At 33.8% G+C, this 18,205-nt stretch overlaps 2 protein-coding genes and 1 non-coding gene across 4 annotated transcripts; all 3 read left to right on the forward strand.

Annotated features, from left to right (window-relative positions):
* The first annotated feature begins 9,017 nt into the window (after nt 1–9,017).
* Nucleotides 9,018–11,914, forward strand: LOC123905534 (NAC domain-containing protein 26-like). Of its 2 annotated transcripts, XM_045955185.1 has the most exons (5): nt 9,073–9,233; nt 9,422–9,641; nt 10,502–10,773; nt 11,064–11,734; nt 11,768–11,914. In XM_045955185.1, exons 1-4 carry the CDS (start codon nt 9,228–9,230, stop codon nt 11,688–11,690), a joined length of 1,125 nt encoding a protein of 374 aa, XP_045811141.1. In that variant the 5' UTR covers nt 9,073–9,227; the 3' UTR covers nt 11,691–11,734; nt 11,768–11,914. The 2 variants fall into 2 exon arrangements, with proteins under 2 accessions (XP_045811149.1, XP_045811141.1); XM_045955193.1 differs by having other exon boundaries at nt 9,018–9,233; nt 9,425–9,641; nt 11,064–11,914.
* Nucleotides 11,915–12,623: 709 nt separating this feature from the next.
* On the forward strand, nt 12,624–12,704 carry TRNAL-AAG. Its single transcript has one exon. It is a non-coding gene; the product is annotated as a tRNA-Leu (tRNA).
* A 2,223-nt stretch (nt 12,705–14,927) lies between these two features.
* LOC123905550 (16 kDa phloem protein 2-like) lies at nt 14,928–17,887 on the forward strand. The gene is made up of 5 exons (XM_045955204.1): nt 14,928–14,994; nt 16,186–16,251; nt 16,349–16,475; nt 17,203–17,317; nt 17,829–17,887. Exons 1-5 carry the CDS (start codon nt 14,928–14,930, stop codon nt 17,841–17,843), a joined length of 390 nt encoding a protein of 129 aa, XP_045811160.1. The 3' UTR covers nt 17,844–17,887.
* The last annotated feature ends 318 nt before the right edge of the window (nt 17,888–18,205 follow it).

Below are 18,205 nucleotides of genomic sequence, written 5' to 3' on the forward strand. Positions count from 1 at the left end.
CACACGAACAACAACCTTCAATGGAGTGCTAGCTCCAATGGTTTGAAGGGTTAGGAGAAAAGAGGCACAAAATAAGGATTAGGGTTTTTCACAAAAACTCTAGAAAGGTGATTAGGGTTTCTCAAGAGAGGAGAGAACAAAGGCTCATGAGAATGAGTAACAAAAGTGTGTAACTGTTTCTCCTTACCACAAGGGTTCTATTTATAGAACCACTTGCCATGGCAAAATTACACTAAAGCCCTTTTAACTAAATGGGCTATAGTGGGCGCCATTCTCATGTAAATATGTCTAGTACATATTTGACCCCCTTCTTGCTACATCATACCATATGATGTAATGCTCATTTTAATTACCATAATACCCTTATCATATTTCCTTATTTCTCCAAGGTGCACCGTACCTTACGGTGTTCCAATCTCACTAGATTGTTCTTATGTGTGTGACCCTGTAGGTTTCCGTAACATTGACAATTATAATAAATCACTATTTATTACAATAAACAGTGAGCGGTATCTAGCAACACATCACTGCTACTCAAGTTACGAGAAATTAACATGTGATCTAAACATAACCTCTTGTGATAATATCAGTGTGTATAATTACCCCTTTGCCCTTTATGTCTATATTGAACACAAAACATACTTGGTGTCATCTTTGTCCAGTTCAATATTGGGCCCATGACATTTATCCTGTTATGCAGGATTGGCAAATTCCATCTAGGTCACTACTGTCCCTCAGCATGCTTTGTGAAGTACCCATCAACTGCCTTTATGGTTATCCTGTTACGGATAACGTTAGATCAGTAACAAAGTACTTGACTCCACATCTAGGGTACAAAGTGGTTTCAGGTCTAAGGGCGGTTTACACCATTATCACCATGAGAGTAACTTATGACACTTTGCATAACTTTGCATGTAGTACTCTCATAGCGGGTCAATCCAGTATAAATATTACTCCTAATATTTATACCTACGTCAAGACTTGATAACTCCTTATCCCATGATCCATGAGATGTGATCATCAGTCTATCTCCATAATAGTCTTTATGCTTTAAGGTTATCCCCTTTACCTTAAAGCTCGACTACGGATACTTTAAGAATAGTGTCCTTATGTTTAATATTATCTCATGATTAAGTCACACTTAATTATTAAACGGACTTTCTATTCTAGGGACTTCATTATTTTGCAACCTTACAAATATAATAAAGAAATGCCATATTTATATTCAAACTCCTAAAGCAAATACTATGAAAATAGATTGGCTCTTAGGGCTTACTCCAACAGTTGTAGCAGCGCTGCTCGCCTCCCTCTTGTTCTTGGCAGCACGAGCTTTGCGGAGAGCAGCAGATCCACTGGTCATTGTACCTACACAAATCAGAGCATCAGTTAGCAAAACAGAAGGCGAGCGAATAGAAAAAGCAATAACAGTTGGTAGAAAATAAATAAAAGAAAGCTACGAGCATACTCCAAAAAACGGTCAATTCCTCCGAGGTGTCGCAAGCGAGCAACTCTTTCGTAGCGATCACCTTCGGGCAGGTCAACCTTCGACCATCTTCCCCAAGCAAAGGCTCGCCATTCGAGTCACTCAGAAGGAACGGAGGCAAGCCCTCCACAAACTCTAATAATTTTTTGTAATCAGCTCTCTCCTCAGCTGACAACGCTCCCAGCGTAAACACGAATTCTTTGGTCGACATGGAATAATGATCCCTGCGCCAGTAGAACGGGAATCTAGCAAAATCCTCCTCTATAGGGAGACCCTGCTCATCAAGCACCTCCTGCCCAAGCTCATCAATGCGATGCCCCCTACGAACGAAATTGTTCCAACCTTTCGTCGTGATTGGCCTAACTCCATAAAACACGGACTTGAACCCTCGTACCGACTCGTCGAACATATCAAAGAGGCGTTTCCGTTGCCTCAATGAAACCCATCCATGCTTGGTGCTCGGTACTGGGGCTCCCTTCGCGAGCTTCCCTTTCGCCTGTTCCCCCCGAGGACAGCTCCGTTGAAGGCCAAAATGGTAAAAGAATAAAGGCAAGGTGGGGCCCAGACCCAAATACTCTGCAGTTTTCTCGAAAGCCTTGATAAAGGCCAACGAGTTCGGATGAAGTTGAGAAGGGGCCAAGTGAAGATGGCGAAAGATGGACACCTCCAGATCTGTGAAGGGCAACCGAATTCCCAGATGCTTAAAGGCAATCTCATACATGGGAATCGTCCCCCAAGCCCAGTTGCCACAGATCCGGTGGCGAGCAGTGGGAATCCGCACCTCGAAATCTTCGGTGGGAGGAGTTTGTATATCCGTGCACATCGTCTCCGGGATGTCACTCTCGCAGTCCTGATAAACTGACGCCGTCTCTCGAGGTTCATCCGCCACCCACGAAACGTCGGCTCGGATACGAATTGATGAGGAAGGCTGTTGATCTATGAACGTGAAGTCACTTTGAGATCCCTCAGCCATCTAGAAAACCTGAAAAAGCAGAGGAAGGAAAAATGAATTCGACATTCAAATCCACCCTTCCACCGCCAAATCAAGCGAAAGGGCGAGGGTCTCAAACAAAAGATTACGCGGAAACTAAAGGCGACAAATAATCCCTCCGAACGCGAAATTCATGTAAACAACCGAGCACGAAACGCATGTGGTGCTCGACACTGTTCTAAGATAAAACCCAACCGTCAGTTGGTGAAAACAAGCGATTTTTCGCCTAGAAACCACGAAAAACCTTTCTTTTGGGGGGAAAAGGGTGCTAATCACCATCTACAACCTCCAAAAAGACTACCCAAACCACATGAAAAACACACACTACAACCCCCTACCGCGTGAACTATCTACAACAATCTAAAGCAAAATCCAAACAAAATCTTCAAAGATTAAAAGGATGAAACACTTACTTGTTGGTTAAATGAAGATAGGAGTAAAGGAGTTTGTAGTAGAAAAACGCCGGAGGAACAAAACCACCAGAGGAAGCTTGAAAAGGAAAGGCTAACGATGGAGAAAATGAGTAAGAAACTGTAAAGTTTCAAACGAAAAAACCTCCCTCCTATATATAGGCCAACGCATCCGTACAGGAAAATTCGCGCCGCTTCCATCTGAACCACAGGATCGATCTAACGGTCCGGATCAGTCACGATCAAGTGGCCCAGATTCGATCTCAGGAGAAACGAAAAGGCGCGAAAATCCAACGGTCCAAAACGACCTCGAAGTTCAAATCTCAAAGAATAGCCACTCGAGTACTATTTCATAGCCTTTACACGTGGCGAAAGGAAACGAAGCGACTCGTCCTTTCAAGTCACACCCGTCTGCTCGCGCAAATCTCGCGAAATCCAAGACACCACATCCCGAGAAAATCGCAACCAAAAAAGGTAATGCAAGATCCTCGGATTCCATTCCCTTTATTTCTTTCCTAAAAATACGGGGAAGGCCCCAGTAACCGAATAAGAACACCGCGCTCCTCGACAAATTCATAAAGTCGAAAACATGCTCGAAACAGAAGTCCGGTTTTCGATCGAAAAGTCCGCTCGGAATCATTCGGAAAATCCACGACATTATTAAATTAAGAGCATACATAAAGCATGAGTGCAAATAAATTATGCTCGGAAAAATCAAAGGAGAATTATTTTATTAATGATAATCCATTACAAAGGGAAGAGGATTACAAGGAAACCGAGCACCTAATCCTCGTGCTCGGAACCTGAGCTAATTGCAGAATCCGAATCAGTCCACAGCACCTCCTCTGGCCATATCTTAGCCTCCTTCCCAACCTGGGACCCTCCTTCACCAGAGGCAGGGCCCGGAGGATAGAGGTGGGGAGATTGATGAGCCCTCAGGAACTCCTCGACTGCCCCAATAAAATCCGCCGATTCGTCGGAACTTGAGGTATCAGAAGTATCCGAGGAAGGGAACATCACCTTAGCTTCTTTCCCCTTTTGAGAACGAGCCGGCGCAGGTTTAGGAACCTCCACTCTCTTTTTTCCTCTTCGAGACTCAGAGCCATCAGCAACAACCTTCTTGGAATCCCTATTATCCATCGCTAGCCTTCAAACTCACGATATGGGAAGCCAAAGGATAAGCAAGTATTTATAGCAAAACTTGCCGCCCAAAGGACCAGTCACCACACCTGACATCCCATAAATGCGAGAGGCGGCTGCAGAAACCTAGGATTGACCACTTGGAATAAACGATTTTCCCTTTCCAAAGCTTGACTTTGACCACAGGGACACTGCGAAGATTCAGCTGCCCAACTCGGATCTGTTGTGTTCGGTAAATCGAGATGAATCGATAAAGCTTCAAGTCATTACCCTCGTCTACGAGCATAACGACTTGGGGGGCTCCTGTTCTGGGCCGAGCGTCTAGCTCGAGCATCAGTGGGTGTCGAACACACATACCATCCGAACATGTCCCAACGGTCAGATACCCTTGCGTATTGTAACGGCCGTAAACCGGAATGATGAAGCATTAACTGCACATCATGGCTCCTTAGCCGTTTTCCGGCAGCCACTTGATGACCATTAATGCCATCAAGGGCCTTAGCCCAGCGCTGGGGGCTATATATATGCATCTCCACTTCATTTGCAAGGTACGCATTTTATAGCTGAGAAAACCTTACACACATACTGACTTGAGCGTCGGAGTGCCTGCAGGTACACAACCCCCCTCCGCTCCAACAGAGGTCTCAAACGCTCTCAACCACCGTCAAACGCCGGCGAGGTCGCATCTTTCTGGTCTACACGATCACTTTAAAATTTTATTATGTGTTCTTTTGTATGTTATATAGGTAAGGAACATAATTCTTTAAGTAAGAACAAGTAGGATACACACGTCCATGCATTTGTCTTCCTCTACTTCTAGAATCATTGTGCGTTATTGCTGATGTATGGTCCATGCATTTGCCTTCCTATATCAATAATATATCAATGTTTTTTTGGTTTCTTTGGATCTATGTTTGATGGACGGAAATGTGGCCGGACACGACAATATTTTCTTTGAGGAGCCGACGTACATACAAACACTTCGACAATCTTTATAGTAGTTGGCCAAGAGTGTTCGAGCTGGTTTTAGAATTTAGAAAATCATCATATCTTAGTCATTCATGAGTTAGTAATTTTTGGGATGAGCTCAATTTTTGGGATGAAAACCCTAAATCCTAAACTATGGTGTTCTTGTTACATTTCCGATCTCGCTTTCTGGACATACTCGTTAGTCCATGACCTAGTCTTATCCATATTCACTTGGGATGGGCGACCCGTGGCCTATTGAGCCTCTCGTACCACAAGTGTGATGAGCCCATTTAGCTCGGGGAACTCGCCCAATACACACATATACTCAATGAAGTTTTCTCTCCCGACCCTCCGTATTTCTTTTCTACCCCATGAATTTCCGTTTTTGTCCTTGGGGGATATTGCGGTTTATACGAACCGAATTTTTTTGTCATGCTAAAAAATTTTGGTTAATATAAACCGAAATATTGTGTTCCAAATTTTTTTCCAGATTTTCTGCATAAATTCTGAGACCCTCAACTTCCACAATTTATTTGAAATACTAAACGATGTCCGATTTGAGTAAACGATCACTCGTTGGAAAGCTTAGGGTATCAAGAATACAAATATAATTTTTGTTTTGAGGGTTAACTATCCAATTGGTTCAGTATGACCAAATAATGGGTACTGGTACAGAAACAGAACATAAACTTTTCTCAAACTTGTAGGTAGATTTTCTCATACTATACTTAATGAAATTTAATAATTCTGGTGTCAATCCTGTAGTAAATTTTGTCTTCGTTACACTAGATTAAAAATCATTAGCATAAGACTTATATTCAGAGAGCTATGATAAATTTACCACAAGTATCTCTACAACATTTTGCAGAAACTTTTCTCAAACTTGTAGGTAGATTTTCGCATACTATACTTAATGAAATTTAACAATTCCGGTGTCAATCTTGTAGTAAATTTTGTCTTCTTTACACTAGATTAAAAATAATTAGCATACGACTTATATTCAGAGAGATATGCTAAATTTACCACATGTAGGTCTACACGAATTTTCACATAAATCTTTCTTCTTTTTGGGGGGTAAATTTATGTTATTTCGGTTTATATAAACCGGATTTTTTTTTCATGTTTAAAAATTTCGGTTCGTAGAAACCGAAATAAGTTGGCCAAATTTTTTCAAATCGCGAGAGGCAAAATGAAATTTTTGGGGGTATAAAAGAAAGGCGAGGGTCGGGACTCGGGAGATATACTCAATGCCTAGAGTACGATTTGATGACGTAATGAAAATTCTAGGAAATTCAAATGTTTCAATTGCATTCCCTTCATTTATAATTTCCATTTTTTTTTGTATGGATAGAGTAAAAAATTTATTCATTCTTAAACGTAACTTTGGTAGTTCATTTTTATGAAATTTCACGAACCCATTTCAAATATGAAAATAAGGGCCAATTTGTAAAATTATAGATAAATTTACAATATTTGGTGTACCAATTTGCAAATTTTTGAAAATTTATAGGGGTGAATTTACAAAATTAATTTGAGAATATTTTATAGAACCTATTTACAAAATTTGAAAAAATTATAAGAACCAATTTTAGGGACCTAGTTAAGTCAAAATTGACAGCCAAAATTATAGGGACCTAGTTACATAATTTCCTTTAAACATTTTTCTTTTGGACAGCCAATTTCCCTTAAACATAAATTAAAAAAAAAAAGAAATCATATATGTAATACTCAACTAAGAGATACTTTTGTCACCCTACTGGTTACTCGCGTATCCTATTTTTACACATCCGCTATTTAAGTAACGGATGTTATAAAATCATAAATTTTAGAGAAAAAAATGTCGTATGTTACTTAAGGACAGTGTTTGAGTAACTAGTAGGACGATAAAAGTAACTCCCATCATTTAGTTGTTATGCTAGCATAGCTTCCTATAGTTTTGTCTGGGCCTTGAAGCTTAAAGAACAGGCCCATTATTACGTTTGAATCAAAGAAAAAATTGATAAAAATATATTTGTCCACGTGACACTTAACACTTTATATTAACGTATTTAATAGTGTTAGAAAATAGATATATTATTATAGGATCAATTGTAAGAGTTCAGATACTTAATTGAGATACTTAATTGAGAACGAGTTATAGAAACATAGATCAATTTGATAGTTTAGTCACTGAGATTATAAGATCTTTTGAAGTGTAAGAAAAGTAAGCAATCAAATTAATCAATTATGCGTACGTACGTAACATTTGTGGTGTATATGCAAATACCACAGTGTGTATATGCATAACTTCGATAATTCAAATACCAGAAAACCGTGAGTATCTTTCTGATACATATTATAACTAACCTACCGTTGAAAAAAAAAACAACAATTAAAAGAAGATAATGCAAGTAAAACTCATTATCACCGGACAATTAAAACTACTTGTTGCCTATATAGGGTAATAACCCATTAAGTAACCATAATAATGGGGTCATGAATAAACTACTAATCTTTGAATAATCAATATCTCCACACTTTAGTTCATAAATATATAAACATTCATGAAATTTTGATAATTAATGAAATGCAGTAAGTTTGTTTGGTTCAAAAAAAGTATATAAACATTCATCTAGTCTCATGTTGTGGTTAATGCTATATATTTGGAAGATGGTGAAGTATCAACAATACTTTTGATTTTTTTTTTATCAACAAATTTTTTTTTATTAACAAACTCATCATAAGCATGTTTTTTTTTTTAGCAGCAAAAATCTTTTATTAACAAACTCACCATAACATAAGATATGCCTTTTTTTTTTACATAAATTTACATAATAGCCACTGACAACAGTGACAAGCGCAGAACGCGTCCCGTCTGGCCGTTAGTAATATATTAAATGTATTGGAAAAAGAAAATGCGTACGTGCAAAAAAAATAGAAATTTATATATTGGTGGATTAAAATTAGGGTATAATAGGAAGATAATGTGCAAAAATACACTTTTTTAATTTGGTGTTACTATTCTAAATGAACACTAAGAAAAACGGAGGGAGTATTATATTTAAATACTTTATATATTATTTTCCTGTAAGTATAACTCAGTGATAAAAAGCTAGTGATATTCTTTATCGACTAAATTAACAATTTTTCATAAAATAATTAAAACAAATAACATTTTTGGGTGATATCAAAGTATCTTTTAGCTGATGCTTGCAAATTAGTTATACATATTGAAATCTATATAATTAGGTTGAAATAACATACTCCATCCGTCCCAAAATATAATGAAAAATTGGTCAAAGAAAGTCGATGTATTTAATTTGATTAAAAATTTGGACTAAATACATCAACTTTCTTTGACCAATTTTCCCTTATATTTTGGGACGGAGGGAGTACATGTTTTGCTACAAAGGAGTCTAGAAATGAGTTATGTTTAATGTGCAGAAGTAATATATTCAATTCATCCACCATATATATAAAAATGTGTTTTTAACTTTTGTAGCAATAAATTACATTATATATCATTGTATTCAACAGTGTAATTTATTTATAAATCAAATGGTAAAAATTAATTTGTGTAAATATAAGACTTATCTTACACCATAAAACTAATCATATATAATGAATCCTTAACCACGAGCATTTACCCAGCCAACTAAGTGTCATTTGTGCCTAATATGGATCGTGATTCACTGCTTTTCCATGTTTCCACAATAATCAATTCCAGTCATTCAATTCAGATCGGACGGACGGTTCAGAATAAATACACAATAATTTTATTCGTTGATTCAAATTGGACGGTCCACAATTGTAATTGCGTCACACAATTACAACAGGAAATCCATTTCCAATTAATTTGGGCAAAAGGATTTGTTAGACTTTTTTTTTCTGACGGAACTAGTATATTGTACATGAAAAACTTAACAATGATTTTTACTAAAAAATAATTAAAATATTTAATTCAATTCACTAGGTATCTTTCTTGGAAATTACAGCTGTAGGACTCAACTTGAATGTAAAGACCCACATTTGGTGAAAACTTCACAAACACACTTGACCTTGTTTTCTTCAATGATTTTATACTTGAATATAAATTCTTCAACATATCTCATGCATGGTGTGATTACTAATTAGAAAGATTCATCTCTTTCATACTTCAAATAAATTTTAGTTACCCTCAAGTTAGTGTTTCTTGCAAAAAAGATAGCTCCTATAAATCATCAAAACCTAAACCAAAGAAAAAGTTTGTCTCTCCATGCAAGTAAGCAAATTGTCATCAATCAAATAGATCCTCAAAATTTGTGTACATAACTTACTTTATTTTTTGAAAAATTTATAAAAGCCTTATATTTAATTTACTCAATCCTTTTAAGTTTGGACAATTTTTAAGCTAGCTCATAACACTACAACTATTTTGTGCATCATGAAACTTTTTGTTTCTTATTTTAGAAGGACAAAGAAGTTGTTAGCAAGGAAGGGAAAGAAATGGAAACGGAAGAAGGAACTCGTGCGAAAGAAGAAACCCTACCTCCTGGATTTCGATTTCATCCAACCGATGAAGAACTCATTACTTACTATCTTGTAAACAAGATTTCAGATGCTGATCATTTTACTTGCAAAGCAATAGGTGATGTAGATCTCAACAAGTGCGAGCCATGGGAGCTTCCTGGTAGTTATTAATCATATATATATATATTTCTATTATTGATCATTTGATTTTGATTTTTTTTTTTTTGTGTGCTCATTTCTATCTATATCAAGCATAGATCCATCCATACTATATATTTGTTTTGTTCATCTACTTAATTTATTTATTTTCCATCCATGTTTTTATAAAACAATAAACTAGGGTTTCTTTATACTATAAAAAAATTACTATTTAGCTACAAAATTCAGAAGCTATCTCATAAACTACACCAATTTCTTCTTGAAATTGTTCCAATTTCATTATAACATAGCTAATATTTTCTTTTATAATATCATAACTAATCGTTTGCTCTTCCAATATATGTAGCTCCATATTTCTTGTGATATTTTTTTTTTGTTTACAATGAGTTGGAGATCGAACACAAGACCTATAGCGTACTACCTAAACTCCTCACCACTAGATCAAACCTAATGACTTAAATTTCTCGTGATATGGTTAAAATTTACTAGCTATATAAATTTTATGTTATTTTTATTTCAAAATTCTTCATTTTTCAAAATAAAATTGATATGGAAAATTGAACATGATTAATTATTATATAATTTGTTAGGGAATATTTTTTTATAGACAAATATCAATAGGTTAAATGAGTTTTCAGAATTTTAACTTTGAATCTCCTAGAATCTCCTAGTTAGTACCCATTTGCTTCGGTGTTTGCCAACTCACCAATCGAGTTTTTTTTTTAACTAGTTGAGCTACACATTCCATACCGCTCATCACCAATCGAGTTGTTTACAATTGAGACTTGTCATGACTTATTTATATATTGGTTTTCTCTAGTAAATTAACTTTGCAATTTTGTTATTATTTTTGTGGAATAGGGAAGGCAAAGATGGGTACAAAAGAATGGTACTTCTTCAGTCTAAGAGATCGTAAATATCCAACAGGTGTGAGAACTAATAGAGCAACAAACACTGGATATTGGAAAACCACAGGGAAAGACAAGGAGATATTCAATAGTGTTACTTCTGAGTTGGTTGGTATGAAGAAGACTTTAGTTTTTTACAAAGGTAGGGCTCCTAGAGGAGAAAAATCCAACTGGGTCATGCATGAATACCGTATTCATTCAAAATCAACCTTCAGAACCAACAAGGTATGTATAAATCCACTTGGGTTGGCCTAATCGTGTTGGTTTGAGATTTAGAGTGACATTTTTTCAAGGTCTCAAGTACGGTTCTTTCTTATGCCAATTTTGGTGGGCTAGCTCTTAGATTTAAATGGGCCGTAGATTAGATTTCTCGGATTAGTCAATTTTTGGACTGGATATCGAATTTTTTTTAAAAAAAACTTATATATGATTGCATTTAAATTTGATACATTATTTCAGGGTTAAATTTGATACATTATTTCTTAGATTTAAATTTGATATATATATATATGCAGCAAGATGAATGGGTGGTTAGCAGGGTATTCCGCAAAAGTGCAGGTGCAAAGAAGTACCCTTCATCAAACCCTAATAGATCAGTCATGATGAATCCTTACAATATCAATCTAGAAGTTGCTCATCCTAACTTCAACAACAATCACAATATGCCACCACCACAAATGATGCAGCTAGGACTAGATCCTGCAACTCATTTCCAGCTCTATGGAAGAAACTACATCAACACTGCAGAAGTTCTACGAGCCGGTATACCGATGCAGCAATATTCCAATTTGAATTTTCCAGTATCATCATCATCAACATCACCTTTAGGAGTTGGAGATGTTGGAGGATTCACTATTTCAGGGCTTAATTTGAATCTTGGTGGATCAACTTCATCACAAACCATTTTAAGGCCAATGCCATCAACTGTTCATAATGCTATGCATGATTTTAGCTCCAATATGATGATGGCGGGTGCAAATAGTAATATTCAGATTGCTGCAGAGAATAATAATAATAATAATCATAATGTAGGGTATGGTGGAGGAGATCAGGTGAATAATGCAAACCCTAATAGGTACAATATGCAAGGTACTATGGATCATTGTGTGGATCTTGATCATTACTGGCCACCTTCCTACTGATGAATTTCATTGGGATTAGTTCTTCATTTTGTTTATTTGCTATGATAGGAGACTTTATGAATATTTGATAAGCTATGTTTTTTCAAGTGTTTTTAATTGTCTTGTGAGGGTCAAGTTAATACCCTACAAACAAAGTTCTTAATGTTTATTTAGAACTCTCTTTTCTTTAGATTGAGATCATTGTTGTGTTGTGTACTAATAAAAAAAAATCAATGTTGTGTTTATAGCTTGTTTAATTTCATCCTTATTGTTTATGGGTTACCACTACAAGATAAAAGATATTTTGCAACGACATTTATTATTGTGAAAATTTTAAAATTATTGGTAAAGTTACTTTTCTCCGTAAAGAAGTTGTTGTCTTGCCGCATGTCGTTGCGATAAATGTTGCAAACATTTATCTTCCTCTCTTCCAAATTTTACAAACAAACAAAAAGACCCGATTTTGAATAATTTCGGACAACATAGTCCTTCTGCTAATTGGTTTCGTTATTTGATAGGTGTGATGTATGTTAACCGCTTCATAACAATACCGCCTATATAACTCGGTTATTTAAATAGGTTGGAGCCCATTTTGAACTTCAACTGTAACATTTATTCAAATATAATGGTGTCTTCCTCCTCTTGATAGTGTATTCCTTCCCGATAATGAGATTTAATCTTTAAGAAATTATTCTTCTTCTTTGATGAATGAAGGTTAATTTTTAAAGTGTCACTGTAAATGTATGTCATTTAATTGTGTAAATTCACCATTTTATTCCTTTAATTTTTCCGGCTGATTTAAACAAATAAACAATATCAAAGATAGTTTCTATTGTGTTGATTAAAACTATATTAATATAATAATATGTATCAGCCTTTTTCATGATGTACATTGTAATATGACGTTGTGTTATTTATATTTATTTAACGAAGGTAGCAAACTCTTAACAAAACGTTGAGATGGCCGAGTTGGTCTAAGGCGCCAGATTAAGGTTCTGGTCCGAAAGGGCGTGGGTTCAAATCCCACTCTCAACAATTTTGATTTTAAATTTATTTTATTTTCTTCTTTTTCTTTTCTTTGGGTCTTTAGAAGATTTTTTGGACAGAGCTCGGCCCATTATTTTTGTTGAAATAACAGCCCAACTTTTTTCTTTTGCTTGTTATTGATTGTTTTGTCTTTTTTCTTTTGTTAGATATTGTCAACAAAAAAAAAAAAAATTAAAGGACACGTAGTGACTAGTGACGGTGTAAATTAATTTTACACTAACAATTAATAAGAATTGTTCAATATTTAATGCTATATAAAAAAATTAGAGTTAAGTAAAGTGATGTGACGAAAAATATAATTATGATTAATTAATAGTGTAAAATTATTTTACACTGTCAATATATATTCATTTTTCTCATAAAGTAGTTCCTCTTTTCTTTTTGTTGGCAAAGTAGTACTCTTTGTCTCACAAAACACAAAAAGAGTGTACACTGGATCCATATAAAATTGTAAGATATTTCAGTCTCTCAAATAAATAATTAGAGATTCAATTAAGAGCGGTCTGAAGGGTGTATAGAAGGAGCGACCGCATGATCTTTAGATGCACCAAAATATTATTGACACATGTATAGAATTCAGTACATCAGAGAGTCTTGTAGGTGTAGTTCAATTGGTAGCCAACTTCTAATAACTTTATTTATAGGAGTCGAGGTTCAAATCTCGAATTTCCACGCATAAAATGTGTGAGCCTAGTAACTAAATTTGGAAGGGAAAAAAAGAAGAAGAATTTGGTCTATGTGTGGGGATACTAATTTCGTGTCATATTAGGTTATTTAAAACAAATTAAGGAATATCTCTTTTTTTTTTGACAAGTTAAGGAATATCTTAAAAATATATAAAATAAGAAGAAAATATTAATAAAAAGAAGAAAATAACAATTTTACCAAATTAATATTATTATTATTATTTTTTTACAAACCAAATTGATATTATAATTTTATTTTATTAAAAGAAAAGTTTGGACGTGTACGCGAAGTGGTAAGTATTGTTGAAACTCACACATAAATGCATCATTCTAGGTTCGAACTTTATATGTTTTGGACTGGACCTAAGGTCCAACAACCGGGAGCTCGTCCTCTCATGTGTCAAACTCGGTCCAACTGGACGCAGGCCCAAGGTCGTATCCTCTTGCCCAACGGCCAAGGAAGTGAGCATTCAGTAAAGACCAACATCAGAATAATTGACATTTACTTTCAATATTAATGGCTTCTCGGCCATTATTCCGACATTCATTAAGGGCAAAAATGTTGTAACTGCCTTCACGTGAATGACATTGGTTTCGTGCTATGGACTATATAAACCCTTCTCATGTTGAAGGATCGAGTAAACTATTTTTTAACTCAAAAACATTCACTTCACGCATAAACTTGATCGTCAGAGTGTTTGCAGATACAATCCCCCCCCCCCCCCCCCCCCCCCCAAACCACCGACTATGTTAATTTTGATCAAGTAATAAAATCACTACTAATATCAATTTTGTCAATTGACCTAAGTGTTATTGTCATTTAATAATTATCTCCGAGTATATATTTTAATTTTTTACAACCAACTTTTATCACATCGAGGTAACATCTCACGAACAATTATAGTAGAAAATATAATTGAAAAGTTTCGTAAATATGAATTACTCTTTTTATTCCTTTATATAAGAAAATTTTTGCTTTTTATATTCATGAAATGATAGATGTATTTGGTCCATTTTTTAGACTAAATACATCGATCATTCCATGAATCTACAAAGTAAATTTTTTCTTATATTAAGGACTAGAGAAGTTTTTCTTTTGTCAAGTAGACTAGTGACTAAAATTTCGGCTTTAATAGGTGAATAAATGAAGTATCCAAAGTTTGAATTTAAGCTTCTGCATATATAATGTGAATGTGATGTTCCTACTTGTTGAACTACGTTTACGGGGACATTAGTTAGTAGCTACTAGAGACATTATTAAAGGTGTCGGAGTTGGAACTACAAATTTTTCACTTCTTCACATTTAAAGTGCGTGAGTCTAGTTATTAGATTATTTGGAAAAAATAAAATATAATTGAAAAAAAGAACCATCTAGAACTTAAAATAACACTAATTTTAAGACAATTTTTTTTTTTGGTAAATCCTTTAATTCTCACACTGCATATAAATTGCTTGTGGGAGTTTTGATATTCATCAAAAGAGTTTATTTTCATTTCTAGGTTCTAAGAAAAAGTTGAAGTCAAAGATGCCTCGTGGAACACTTGAAGTTGTTCTCATCGGAGCCAAAGGCCTTCGTGACACTGATTTTTTCAGTAAGTATTGCAAACTCAATGTTTAATTATATTATCATTTCATGCCTTCACAATTGTTGATAAAAACATAAGAATGATATCATGTAAATCTTTTCCTGTTTAGTATAGTGTAAAAAATTATTGGCTTAAATTATCATATTATTATGTCAATTTCCTAGTCACCAAATTATGCATTTGATGTTGATATGCCACATGAATTTTCAAATAAAAATAAAATTATTTAGGTTTCATTCGACTGAGATCTAAATTTTTAAAGTAAAGACGTGATTGTTCGATCTTGATTCAATGATTTTGATTAGTGTTTAGGTGATTGTATATGTTTGATTTTGAACCAGATCCAGAGTTTTAAGTAGAGACGTAATGTTCGACCTTGATTCAATAGTTTAAAATTATCTACGATTCAACTTTTTACCAAATCCACAATTTTAAAGTAGAGGCATGGTTGTTTCAAAATAAAAGTAGAGGCATGGTTGTTCGACCTTGATTTAGTTTATATCGGTGACTGGGTGACTATAACATCATATGTTTGGATTTAGTACATTCACATAGTCATTATAATCGCATTTATATAAAAATTGAACGACTAATGTTCTAATTTTTCATTTGTACTACAATATATCAAAAATCAAAATATTGGTAGTCAAATCTTGATATGATGATTTAAATCATGTGATTACATCAAATGAGTGTTCTTGAATTTCTTTTAATCAGTCATGCAAAATATACATCAAATTATAAGATCGAACACTCCACATTCTGGTTTTCATGATTCGATTCTAAAAACCAAAATGAAAATACTTTTTTTTTTGAAAAAAAACTAAAAACACATTTTCCAACACAAATCGGTCAATTTCTGCTGTTTCAATGTAAGTTTGACAAAAGTTTGTGAGAAGTAACTTTGGTCAAAATCACTTCATGATCGAAAATCCAACATTCTAATTTTCATAAATCCGTCGTAAAAACCAAAATAAAAATACTTTTTTTAATACAAAATGGTCAATTGTTAGTGTTTTCATTGTAGGTTTGACCAAAATTTATGAGGAGTAACTTTAGTCAAAATCAATTCATGATAGTCTTTACCCCTTTTTATTTTGATAGTTTTTTTCAGTTTAACAATTAAAATTAAAATAACTGAAATTGTAATCAAAGCAAAAAAAAAGTTAATTTTATATTTTTTTTTTATATAAGCAGAGAAAATGGACCCCTATGTGATCCTCACGTATCGGACTCAAGAGCACAAAAGTAGTGTAGCCAAAAGTAAGTGTCACTATTTATTTTCAATTCTTCACCATTTCAATTGAATAAAAATATGACTATCAAATATTATTATTGAATTAATTATTATGTGTTATAGATGCAGGATCTAATCCTCGTTGGAATGAAAGTTTCCTCTTCACAGTTTGTGACAATGTTGCTGAACTTAATTTGAGGCTAATGGATGAAGATACATTTACCAAGGATGACTTTCTTGGTGAGGCAAAGTATGTTACTCCCTCCTTCGGTTACTGTTCTGACTAGACTAGAACTCTGATCAACAGTTAAGATCAGTTACTTTTAAATTTATTTATAGTTTTCAAAATTAATTAAGTCATTGGATTCCATGATAAATGAGTTTCACTAGAAGAACTTTTTATTAGATTTTAGTACTTATCTTATGTTAATTTTGAATTAGCACGATAATTTTCTTTTGAAAAACAAAGGGTTACATATACCACAAAAAAAAAAAAAAAAATCAAAATTCCATATAATACTTTCTTCGTGATATTTTATAAGTAAATTTCACTTTTATAGATTTATTGCATAGTTCAGATACATTAATCATGCAATGAATCTAAAAAGATGAAATTTGTTTATAAATTATCACAGAGGGAGTATTAATTATCATTTTGTCCTTCTCCTTGTGGTACCTTTGAGCGGTTTTAGTTTGTTGGTGGTGTGCTTTCTGATTTCTTTGTAGTTTTATTTGCCGTTTGTTTTACTGTCTTACCTTATAGATTTTTAGATTCTAGTAGAGATTAGAGTATACTTTTGGTACTCTCTGTTTTTCTGAACTTTTTCTTGTACTTATATTTATGTATAATATATCATTCCAAAAAAATTATCATTTTTTTGTTAGTAATAATTTAACTATTTATTAATTTTGTTAGTAATAATTTTAACTATTTATTAGAAATAGATAAATAGTGTGTTTTTCCCAAATATATGCAGAATTCATTTGGGACCAGTTCTTGAGTGTGGGAGCGTACCAGAAACTGCTTATAATGTTGTGAAGCAGCAAAATTACTGTGGAGAGGTTCATGTGGCTCTCACTTTTCATCCTGAGGTAATTTTGTTTAATAACTATAGGTCTATAGCTATATATATTTATGGGATTTTTGTTTAAGAAGTTTTTATAATTAGCTAGGTAGTACAATTTATTAATGATACAATCTTTCAGTTTTTTGTTTTGTCCTTTTTCTTGACATTTTTTAAAGCAAACAATAAAAAATTCTAAGATTTTGATGACTTGCACTTTTGATGACGATTTTTGGATTAAATATATTTTAGTCTTTATAACATATAGTATAAATTTTTTAGTCTATGCACCAATTTTTTATTTTCTATCGATTACAAAATTGTGCAACTTGATTACTCATTAGAATTGTAAGGGTTGAGTACCCCATTGTACTCCTTATAATTCAATTTTTGCTTATAAAAAAAAAAAAAAAACTCATTAGAAATTTAAAACATGGGTAAAAATATACATGACCCATTTTTTTTTATGTAGCTATATGATGGTTTTAATTGTTGGTGCTAATTAACCCAATTTAATTGTTTTGACATTTTGGTTGCAGAGTGGGCGTTACTGAACTCAGCTAGGAGCAAAGCAAAGATTAGTGGATGGAGAGAAGCAGTGAAAGATGATTAGGGATCTAAGTGAGTGAAGAGTAAAATAATAATTGGTAGTTATACCAACATTTTTTTGGAACAAACCATTACAATGGTTATTATGTTTGAAACATATGTTTTTTGAATTTCAATTTATGTTTACCTAATTTAATATGTTTCAGTTAATTTTTTTTACATATTTCTGCGTTCGTTGATGAAATAGTTAGAAGGTGATGGATCGGGATCCTCTTCACTTATTTTTTTTATTGGAGATAGTCCATGTACATCTCGACCTTCCAATTTTTTATAATAAATTGAATAGTATGCTATGAAAAAAAAAAAG

Source organism: Trifolium pratense, linkage group LG1 (genome assembly GCF_020283565.1).
Source record: "Trifolium pratense cultivar HEN17-A07 linkage group LG1, ARS_RC_1.1, whole genome shotgun sequence".
Lineage (NCBI taxonomy): Eukaryota > Viridiplantae > Streptophyta > Magnoliopsida > Fabales > Fabaceae > Trifolium > Trifolium pratense.